The 12,213-nt window shown below is 41.0% G+C and overlaps 1 protein-coding gene across 2 annotated transcripts in view; it reads right to left on the bottom strand.

Moving 5' to 3' along the window:
- The window catches only part of eipr1 (EARP complex and GARP complex interacting protein 1), a 96,203-nt gene that overhangs the window by 81,269 nt on the left and 2,721 nt on the right, over positions 1-12,213 (bottom strand). The window contains exon 2 of one of the 2 annotated variants that reach the window (XM_059981992.1): positions 3,053-3,136. In XM_059981992.1, the coding sequence (XP_059837975.1) occupies positions 3,053-3,136 (84 nt within the window). Of the gene's footprint in view, positions 1-3,052; positions 3,137-12,213 lie in introns of those variants that run through there. The other variant, XM_059981993.1, reaches the window with a different exon arrangement.

Genomic DNA, 12,213 nt, shown 5'->3' with positions numbered 1-12,213 from the left:
AAGGAATGAGATATGCATCTGGTGAATGCTCACTTAAATATTTTTCTGATGAATACTACACATTATTGATGATAAACTTTGGCAGAGGTAGTGAAGCAAAGTTTACAATCAAGGAATTATCACACTAATTTGGGAAGAAAGATTTGATACAGTTCTAAGCACAAGCATTATCATTTTCACGATGTTTGTTCATTTCTAGTTCAGTAGGAATTCATTTAAGATAAACACAGGACAGTGGAAGAATAAATGATTTATGTGGAGAAAACAGAGACAGCAATAGAAGGGCTAACACAAGAGATTCTGTAGATGCTGGAAATTTATCTGTCCTGGTTTTTTGATGAAGGGTCTCAGTGTGAAATGGTGACTGTTCATTCCTCTCTATAGACGTTGCCTGATCTGCTGAGTTCCTCTAACACGTATGTGAGTTACTATTAAAAAAAAGGCTTACTTTCATGACATAATCTTTCTCCAGAAGTCATTGTAGAACAATATTAAAGAATAAATTAATTAAAGAATAAATCAATTAATTATCAAAGGACTGAATTTATTTTTGTATTTTTGTACATTGAAAAACTACTGCACTGGATACTAACTAAACTATTTCTTGATGCAAAAACTTGAATTACAGCAACTTTATTTAGTGTTTCATTCACTGCATTCAAAATATCCCAAGATGCTTCACAGGAAGCACTTTTATTAAAGAATTATTCAAGACCAAGCCACACAAAAAAAACAGAAGGATGGACAGGTGATCAAAAACTTGGACTACTACATAGGTTTTAGAAGCTTAAAGAAAGAGAAAGATAGTGGGATAGAGATACAAGAGTGGAGAAATTTGGGAAGGGAAGGCGGCAGAAAATATGGTCACTCAAAGTTGAGCAATTAAATTCACAATGAGCAAAAGGCCAAAGATAAAGCAGAATGGACTCTTAAGGAAATTAGGGAGCTGAAGCTGATTATGGACATTGAAATGGCAAAGATTATTAGACAATGGCAAGGGTAATATGATGCCAGCACGTTCAACAGCATCCACCCAGATTCTCTCATTTTCATTCTTGCCTTCAGATTATGAATTTATAATGTCAAAGTAAAACAATCTTTTTGAAGCTAAGTACAAGCTTTTAAATTATATATGCTTACTTATTTTAAATTTATGGGAACCCACATGCAATTTTGCATATTTCAGATTCTTATTAATAAATTATAGACAATTCTGCATTCACATTTAGAACTCCACTCAGAACTTACCATGCAAGAGTATTAAATTTATATAAAGAAAATAAAGTTGTAGAGGAAACTGCTAAAAAGAGTTGTAATTGCCTATTTTTCAATTTCACTCCCCCCCCCCCCCCACCTCCCACCATTAATCCTTGTAGAAGAAATATTTACCAACATTGAAGCAAATACCACAATAAACCTTCAGGACCATTTCCTATTATTTTTGTCTTCAATGTTTCACCCACTCCTTCTCTCTAAGGAAATGAATCCTTTCTGATGTGCCAGGTCAAAATACCAAATTACTTTTTATTGTTTCATGTGAGTTTTATATCTGAGCCTTTTGACAGAACACATTTAACATGAACTTCACATAAAGCAGTCAACAAGTTATACTTTCAATAGGGATTCCTTAACAGCAGTCCAAACTGAATACCAGGACCAGATTTCTTTGGCTAAGACCCAATGATGTACTATTTACTTTGGTCCTCTTCCCTCCAGTTAAGTTCAGCCATCTTAAATTTTTCCAGGCCCCAACAGTGAAGATACGAACTAGGCAATCTTGTTAAATTGTAAGAAAGCCAAGCAATGCAAGCTTATATGAGATGCTACTTGCTTTACTTTTCCAAAGACAGCTTTCCATTGGCCAATCATTTCTCAAAGTAGTCATAAGGCTCCCTTTCCCCTTTTGCCAATCATCAAAGAAAACCATATTGAAAATACAGATCATAAAACTTTCAGAAGGCAGGATGTGCCATTGGAGCGGGGAGACCCATGGTTCAGGGGATCCAAATGCAGTTAAGGACAGTGAAAGCATTGGTCCATTTGAAATGTAATAGATACTGAGCTAATAGATATCATCAAGTGTGCCTTCCTTCAGCCGGTAGATTTCTCAAAGCCCAGCAAACTCAGTTCACAACAATTAAATCTAAAATGTTAAAATTTGAGTCATGCAGACAAATCTGCCTATTTTTCAATGACAGGATAGTTGTCTGCACACTCAGTCCTTAACCCACCTGTACATTGAAATCAGCATTTTCATTCTCAAAATATTATCACATCTGTTATGTCTAATAAGTCTCCTCATTATGTTCACATAGAGGCCATTTGGCAGAATGTCTTATCATTAGAACCCTCCAACAAGTACAGAAATATTGATTGGCTGCTGGCAAAAAAGGTCCTGCTTATCAAACCTTCCAACAGCCAGAATTGTAATAACACTGAACACCATCTGTGATGTGGATGGAGCTAACTGAAGAAATGAAAGGTCTAAAGAAGAAACTCAGTGGCTTTTGGGTTCAAGCTGCAAACCACAAGATTCCATTGGTTTACCTCGGAACACATACCAAGGCAAACATTCACTGATGTTGGAAAATCATACTTCAAAGAAGGAATCAATTTGATGTGCTCAAAAATTGTCAAAAAGTTGCTGGAACCACCAGTTAAGGGGCATACTAAGCTTGGTGCAGCTATTGTAAAGGCTCTGTGGGGTGAGTCCACAATACAGTGTCATTCTGTATACTAAGGGGCTGGGCCTTATGTAATAACTTAGCAAATGGTCATTACTGGAATATTTGGAATGAAGTATTCAGTCAATCTTGACATGATGTAAATTACAATGAATAAAACACTTCAAAATGTTATAATATAGAACTACATAAATGATAATAAATAAACAACATTTTATAAACTTTATTAGTATTTCATTTCATAAATCTACTGTATTTAGAAAAATATATACATAGGAAAAAATCTTCATCATGATCATTTATTATTCCATCATTTTTCCTGAACATATATACTGCAGTTTATGCTGTAAGATGTTAATGACATTTACCTGATTATCATACTTCAGAGACTGGGTGCCAACCAAGAATCTAATTGCATCTGTTTCTGCAGTCTGTGGTGCTAAAGCACGTGCCTGTAAAATACAAAATGGCACAGATCTGGGTTTTTTTTTGGTCTTGTCATTACATTATCTCATGTATTTGTTATATGTAAACCATGGATTTAGAGTTACCCAAATCACAATTTCCACAAATCAAGAAGAAAGGAACTATTTGGCACTAAAAGGCACACCTAATTTCAAAACAACTGTTCACAGCTGAGCTACTGTAAAAAGCTGGAACTATGGAACTAAGAAATACATTTAAAAAAAGAGACTGTAGATGCTGAAATCTGGATTTAGAAAAAATAAACAGCCAAAAGCACTCAGCCGCATTTCTGCAGGCAAAGGGATGATCATTTAATCTACATGCTGATGGACCAAACTCTGCATTGAGAGATGGATAAAGAATGGATAAAACAATTAAAGAATGTCTACTGTGATATTCTGATGGAGGCATTAATATACAAATCGGTCTATCTTATAATAGATCTATAATTCTGCTGTGCCTTAAGGTTTTGAAATTAACTGTAGACCTTCATGATTTCCCATCACTTTTGAAGCATTCACAATTGCGATGGAGACAAATAAAACAAGAGAAAATCTGCCAAAATTCAGTCAAAAATGGGCATTAATGCCTTATGCTAGGAATTATTTAAGCATCAGCGTCGGATAGCTTATCAGGTAAAATGTGGACTTGTTTGACAAAAGTGTTGTATTATTCAGCCTGTCACAGAGGCATGATTCAGAACACGTAGGCTTGTAATTTTCTAGCCAATTCAATGCAGCCCATTCACAAATTTAAAGTAAAATATTCTGTAAATTTGTTTTCAAATGGAACATTACATCTTCCATATACCAGGTATCAAATATTTCTACACTGATAAATATATTTAAACACACTGAGAGATAGCAGGCTTTATGGTACTTCTCTTCTGCTTTTTATCGTTTCTTTGCCCAGATAACATTCTCTCATGTGCTGATATAGTGCAAGTAAAATGCACATCTCAATGAAACTGACCATCTGCGACGGATGACCATCTATTCATTCTTGACAATCAATGGTATTGCCATAGCTAAGTGCTTCACATCAACACCGTGGGAGTACGCTTGGATGAGAAATGTATCTGGATCAGGCACATCAATAAAAGTGCAGTCAGAGACTGGGTATTTTGCAGGAATAATACCTTCTTGTTTCTAAAACCATTTCAGCATCTACAAAGCACAAGTCAAGAGATGAAAAGGAAATTGCAGCAGATGAACAATATTAGCAGAGCTAGGAAGGTGTATAAAACACACACACACACACCAAAGTTAATACGCAACACAGCTAAAGGAATTTTTGGAGGAGCTGCCATACATCTGTCCAAGGTCAACTGCCTGCTTCAGATAGATACTTTATTGATCCCAAAGAAAATTACAGTGTGACAGGAACGTTACAAGTGAACAGACATATAAATATACAAATATTATACAACCCATCGACAGATGATGCAACAGCCACAGCTCTGCACACCATTCTCACACATCTGGAGAAGAAGGATGCTGATGTGAGAATGCTCTTCTTGGACTGCAGTTCAGCATTCAACACCATAATTCCCTCCAGTCTTGACACAAAACTCAGAGACCTTGGCCTTTACCCTGCCTTGCACAGCTGGATCCTGGAGTTCCTGTCATATTGCCAGCAGGAGGTAAGAGTGGGCTCCTTCATCTCTGCCCCACTGATCCTCAACACAGGAGCACTTCAGGGTTGTGTCCTCAGCCCCCTCCTTTACTCTCTGTACACCCATGTCTGTGTTGCCACCCACAGCTCTGCTAATTAAATTTGCTGACAATACTACATTGATTGGCCTAATCTCAAATAATAATGAGACAGCCAGCAGAGAAGTAGTCATCACCCTGACACAGTGGTGTCAAGAAAACAACCTTTCCCTCAATGTCACAAAAACAAAGGAAATGGTTGTGGACTACAGGAGACAGGCTAACCCCTATTGACATCAATGGATCTGGGGTTAAGAGGGTGAACAGCTTCAAGTTTCTTGGCATACACATCACAGAGGATCTCACGTGGTCTGTACCTACCGGCTGTGTGGTGAAAAAAGCACAGCAGTGCCTGTTTCACCTCAGACAGTTGAAGAAGTTTGGTATGTGTCCCCAAATCCTAAGGACTTTCTACAAGGACACAATTGAGAGCATCCTGACTAGCTGCATCACTGCCTGGTATGAGAAATGTACTTTCCTCAATCCCAGGTCTCTGCAGAGAGTGCTGCAGACAGGACAGCCCAGCACTTCTGTAGATATGAACTTCCCACTATTCAAACATTTGTAGAGACAGGTGCATAAAAGGATCTTTGGGGACCAAAGTCACCCCAACCACAAACTGTTCCAGCTGCTACTATCTAGAAATGGTACTGCAGCATAAAAGCCAGAACTAACCACTCAGGGACAGCTTCTTCCACCAGGCCATCAGACTGATCAATTCACGCTGATACAATTGTATTTCTATGTTATATTGCCTGTCCTTGTATACATACTATTTATTGCAAATTAATATAAATTGCACATTGCACACTTAGACAGAGAAGTAACGTAAAGATTTTTAATCCTCCTGTATCTGAAGGATGTAAGTAATAGTCAATTCAATTCAATATTAGAAGAGAAATAAGAAAGAACAAAAAATAAGTTACCACAAACAGTCTAACAGGAGGGGGTCATCACTTCCCCAGCTATAGGTTGACTCATTATAGAGTCCAATGGTAAAGGGTAAGAATAGCCCCATATAGCGCTCTTTGAAGCAGCACAGTTGTCTTAGTCCATTACTAAAGTGCCAAGGGAGCACGCACAGGGAGAGAAACCTGCAGAGTGTTTCCAACGTGTGTCCTTATTTCAGATATCCATCATCACCAGGTTTTTAGATTCTCATTTACCAGAACAGATAACTGTACTTTGAGCTGATAGATCACTTCAACCTGATGCGATGCAACCGATGATGATATTGACCTTAATCTTATAAATCTCTACATATCTGAGATAGTACTAAGGTATGGAGGACTGCAGCTGTTACAGCCTTGTTCAAAAAAGGGAATTAACATAAGCCCAGCAACTCAAGTTAAAATTCAATTTTCAAGTTTATTGACATCTGACTACATATATACAACCAAACGAAACAATGCTCCTCTGGACCACGATGTGCCCACAAAACACATATCACATGCAGCACATAAGAAAAATTATTACCACAAATAAGTTAATAAAATATAATTCAAAGTGCATTTAGTGCACAGCACAGGTAAATGGTAAACAGCTCGCTATCGTGAGTGAGCGGGCCAGCGAAGGAGTGGAGATTTGAGGCTTTGATTGGAGAGGCTTCGACAAGAAGAGGCTGAGGATGAGCTTCACTCCAAGTGAGGTAAGGCCGGGTAAGTTCCTTTCAAAGGAGAAAGTTTCAAAAGTTGAGGCAAGTATTGGGTAGGTCATGGCAGCTGAGATCAGCCCCGTGGTTTGTTCATCCTGCAGCATGTGGGAAATCAGGGATCCTTCCAGTGTCCCTGACGACTATGTGTGCAGGAAGTGTGTCCAACTGCAGCTTCTGGCAGATCGCATTGAGCATCTGGAGCTGTGATTGGATTCATACTGGAGCATCCATGATGCTGAGAAAGTCGTGAACAGCACATTCAGTGAGTTGGCCACACCGCAGGTAAAGGCTACACAGGCAGAAAGGGAAGGGTGGCCACTAGACAGTGTAGCAGTAGGCAGGTAGTGCAGGAGTACCCTGAGGTCATCTCCCTCCTGAACAGATATACTGTTTTGGATACTGTTGGGGGAGATGTCTCATCAGGGGAAGGCAGCAGCAGCCGAGTTCATTGCACCATGGGTGGCTCTGCGGCACAGGAGGGAAGGAAAAGGAGTGGGAGAGCAATAGTGACAGGGGATTCGATTGTAAGGGGAATAGATAGGCGTTTCTGCCGCCGCAAAAGAGACTCCAGGATGGTATGTTGCCTCCCTGGTGCAAGGGTCAAGGATGTCTCTGAGCGGCTACAAGACATTCTGGAGTGGGAGAGTGAACAGCCAGTGGTCGTGGTGCACATAGGTACCAACGATATAGGTAAAAAACGCAATGAGGTCCTACAGGGTGAATTTAGGGAGTTAGGAGATAAACTAAAAAGTAGTAAACCACAAAGGTAATAATCTCTGGATTACCACCAGTGCCACGTGCTAGTCAGAGTAGAAATAGGAGGATATTTCAGATGAATACGTGGCTTGAAAAATGGTGCAAGGGGAGGGATTCAAATTTCTGGGGCATTGGAACCAGTTCTGGGGGAGGTGGGACCGGTATAAGCAGGACAGTCTACACCTGGGCTGGACTGGAACCAATGTCCTAGTGGGAGTGTTTGCCACTGCTGTTCAGGAGGCTTTAAACTAATGTAGCAGGGGGATGGGAACAAGTGCAGAGAGACAGAGGGGTGTAAAATGAGGGTAGAAGCAAAAAGTAGTAAGGTGAAAAGTAAAAGTGGCAGGCAGGCAAATCGAGGGCAAAAAGCAAAAAGAGCCACTTTTCAACATAATTGTATAAGGGCTAAGAGTGTTATAAAAACAAGCCTGAAGGCTTTGTGTGTCAATGCGAGGAGCATTCGGAACAAGGTGGATGAATTGAATGTGCAGATAGATATTAATGAACATAATATAGTTGGGATCACAGAGACATGGTTCCAGGGTGACCAAGGATGGGAGCTCAACATCCAGGGATATTCAATATTCAGGAGGGATAGACAGGAAGGAAAAGGAGGTGGGGTAGCATTGCTGGTTGGAGAAGAGATTAACGCAATAGAAAGGAAGGACATTAGCTTGGAGGATGTGGAATCGATATGGGTAGAGCTGCATAATACTAAGAGGCAGAAAACGCTGGTGGGAGTTGTGTACAGGCCACCTAACAGTAGTAGTGAGGTTGGGGATGGCATTAAACAGGAAATTAGAAATGCCTACAAAAAAGGAACAGTAGTTATAATGGGTGACTTCAATCTACATATAGATTGAGTGAACCAAATTGGTAAGGGTGCTGAGGAAGAGGATTTCTTGGAATGTATGCGGGATGGTTTTCTGATCCAACATGTCGAGGAACCAACTAGAGAGCAGACCATTCTAGATTGGGTATTGAGCAATGAGGAAGGGTTAGTTAACAATCTTGTCGTGCGAGGCCCCTTGGGTAAGAGTGACATAGTATGGTGGAATTCTTCATTAAGATAGAGAGTGGCATAGTTAATTCAGAAACAAAGGTTCTGAACTTAAAGAAGGGTAACTTTGAAGGTATGAGATGTGAATTAGCTAAGATAGACTGGCAAATGATAATTAAAGGGTTGACGATGATTATGCAATGGCAAGCATTTAAAGATGGCATGGATGAACTACAACAATTGTTCATCCCAGTTTGGCAACAGAATAAACCAGGGAAGGTAGTGCACCCATGGCTGACAAGGGAAATTAGGGATAGTATCAAGTCCAAAGAAGAAACATATAAATTAACAAAAAAAAGCGGCACACCTGAGGACTGGGAGAAATTCAGAGACCAGCAGAGGAGGACAAAGGGCTTTAATTAGGAAAGGGAAAAAAGATTATGAGAGAAATCTGGCAGGGAACTTAAAAACTGACTGTAAAAGCTTTTACAGATAGGTGAAAAGAAAAAGATTGGTCAAGACAAATGTAGATCCTTTGCAGTCAGAAACAGGTGAATTGATCATAGGGAACAAAGACATGGCAGACCAATTGAATAACTACTTTGGTTCTGTCTTCACTAAGGAGGACATTAATAATCTTCCGGAAATAGTAAGGGACCGAGGGTCTAGTGAGATGGAGGAACTGAGGGAAATACATGTTAGTAGGGAAGTAGTGTTAGGTAAATTGAAGGGATTAAAGGCAGATAAATCCCCAGGGCCAGATGGTCTACATCTCAGAGTGCTTAAGGAAGTAGCCCAAGAAATAGTGGATGCTTTAGTGATAATTTTTCAAAACTCCTTAGATTCTGGATTAGTTCCTGAGGATTGGAGGGTGGTTAATGTAACCCCACTTTTTAAAAAAGGAGGGAGAGAGAAACCAGGGAATTATAGACTGGGTAGTCTGACATCGGTGGTGGGGAAAATGCTAGAGTCGGTTATAAAAGATGTGATAACAGCACATTTGGAAAGAGGTGAAATCATCGGACAAAGTCTGCATGGATTTGTGAAAGGAAAATCATGTCTGACGAATCTTATAGAATTTTTTGAAGATGTAACTAGTAGAGTGCATAGGGGAGAACCAGTGGATGTGGTATATTTAGATTTTCAAAAGGCTTTTGATAAGGTCCCACACAGGAGATTAGTGTGCAAACTTAAAGCACACGGTATTGGGGGTATGGTATTGATGTGGATAGAGAATTGGTTGGCAGACAGGAAGCAAAGAGTGGGAGTAAACGGGACCTTTTCAGAATGGCAGGCAGTGATTAGTGGGGTACCGCAAGGCTCAGTGCTGGGACTCCAGTTGTTTACAATATATATTAATGATTTAGACGAGGGAATTAAATGCAGCATCTCCAAGTTGGCAGATGACACGAAGCTGGGCGGTGGTGTTAGCTGTGAGGAGGATGTTAAGAGGATGCAGGGTGACTTTGGTAGGTTAAATGCGTGGGCAAATTCATGGCAGATGCAATTTCATGTGGATAAATGTGAGGTTATCCACTTTGGTTGCAAGAACAGGAAAACAGATTATTATCTGAATGGTGGCCGATTAGGAAAAGGGGAAGTGCAATGAGACCTGGGTATCATTGTACACCAGTCATTGAAGGTGGGCATGCAGGTGCAGCAGGCGGTGAAAAAGGCAAATGGTATGTTGGCATTCATAGCAAAAGGATTTGAGTACTGGAGCAGGGAGGTTCTACTGCAATTGTACAATGCCTTGCTGAGACCGCACCGAGAGTATTGTGTGCAGTTTTGGTCCCCTAATCTGAGGAAAGACATTCTTGCTAAACAGGGAGTACACAAAAGGTTCACCAGATTGATTCCTGGGATGGCAGGACTTTCATATGAAGAAAAACTGGATCGACTAGGCTTATACTCACTGGAATTTAGAAGACTGAGGGGGATCTTATTGAAACGTATAAAATTCTATTCGACAGGCTAGATGCAGGAAGATTGTTTCCGATGTTGGGGAAATCCAGAACGAGGGGTCACAGTTTAAGGATAAAGGGGAAGCCTTTTAGGACCGAGATGAGGAAAAACTTCTTCACACAGAGAGTGGTGAATCTGTGGAATTCTCTGCCACAGGAAACAGTTGAGGCCAGTTCATTGGCTATATTTAAGAAGAAGTTAGATATGGCCCTTGTGGCTAAAGGGATCGGGGGTATGGAGAGAAAGTAGGTACAGGGTTCTGAGTTGGATGATCAGCCATGATCATACTGAATGGCAGTGCAGGCTCGAAGGGCCGAAGGGCCTACTCCTGCACCTATTTTCTATGTTTCTATCCTAGTGACAAGACCTCGATGGTGGCAGGGTATTCATTAGTTTAGCAGCCTGAGAGTTGAAGCTGTTATTCAGACTGGCAATCCCAGTCCTGATGCTCCTGTACCTCCTTCGTGACAGTAGTTGGTCAAAGAGAATGTGGGACAGCTGGTAGAGATCCTCAACAATGCATCAGGCCCTTCGTATACAATGCTCCTGATAAATATCTCAAAAGGAGTGAGACCAGCTCACTCGGAATTGGTGGAGGGCAGAGCTTAGAATGATGGCGCCTAACAGTGACTCCTTTGCTTGCATCTTTGGAAACACCTCTATTTCTATCTTTAATATCTCTTTTTTTCCTTCTCAGGTTTCTTTGGAAGATCCTGACCTGGAGTTACACACTGACTTCAGTTCCTTGCGGGAATAGGACCCACTCTCAGGGCCTCATGACTGGCCATTTGTCAATATGCCAAGGACATGGCGTAGAAGAGTAACGCTCTTTCAGGGTGCCGGATTTTCACGGCTCTGGAGGCAGGTGGATTCGGGGTCGGTGCTGCCACAGAAAACTGGTGTATCGTGGGAGTACACGGAAAATCGAAAGCGAGCTGGCTGCTGGCTGTGTGCCCAGAGACGTGAGATCTTTGGACACAGAGCTCAGAAAAAGCAACACAATAGACTTTTAACACCATAAATCGGTGAGTTGTTTTGTTATGTCTCCCCTCCTGCTGGAATATGGGGATACCTCATTTTCCCTTATAGGGAGAGAGAGAGAGCCTGTGGTATGTCAAATTACCAGGTGAACGAGGAGTCTTTGGAATACTGTAAGTTTGTAACTTTATTGATGCTTTGCTGCATGCTTGAGTGCTCAGTGGAGGGTACTGATGCTTTTTTGTTGGTGGGGGAGGGCAGGTCATGCTTTGCTGCTGATTATGCTGGGGAGCTTTAACATTTAACTGTCATTCATTCTTTGGGCATCCTCTGTTTTCGTGGATGTTTGCAAAGAAAAAGAATTTCAGGATGCATATTGTATACATTTCTCTGCCATTAAATTGAACCTATTGAGACCCCACTGATCCTCAAGGTGGTTTTTACTATCCTCTGTAGGGTCCAGAGGTTCAATGCTTTTCAGCTTCCGTACCACACGATACAGTCAGCAGGGTATCCTCAATGGTGCTCCTGTAGAATGGGGGTGCGGAGCCTTGCATGGCTCAATCATCTCAGAAAGTGTAGACGCTGTTGTTCCTTCTTGACAAAGGTGAATGTACTGCAAGTCCAAGTTAGATCATCCGTTGTGTGCACAACAAGAAACTTTGTACTCTTCATTCTCTCCACGACAGAGCCATGGATGTGCAATGGAGAGTGGTCAACTTGTGCCTTCCTGAAGTCCACAGCCTTTTATCTTATCCCCATTGAGATTCAGGTTGTTCTCACACCTTTTAACAAGCTTCTCTCCATCCTGATGAGTATGCCAACTCATCAGTGTCACTGATGAGGCCAGCCAATGTCGTATCATCTGGAAACTTGATGATGTGGGCTGAACATGATGGAGCTTGACATGTTGCTGCCAACTTCCACTGACTGGAGTCTTTCCATCAAGAAGTACAAGACCCAGTTACACAGAAGGGTGTTGAGTCCCAGTGAGGACAG

Source organism: Hypanus sabinus, chromosome 10 (genome assembly GCF_030144855.1).
Source record: "Hypanus sabinus isolate sHypSab1 chromosome 10, sHypSab1.hap1, whole genome shotgun sequence".
In the NCBI taxonomy this organism is placed as follows: Eukaryota; Metazoa; Chordata; class Chondrichthyes; order Myliobatiformes; family Dasyatidae; genus Hypanus; species Hypanus sabinus.
The sequence above is the reverse complement of the archived record's forward strand: the minus strand, read 5'-3'. Positions and strand labels throughout refer to the sequence as shown.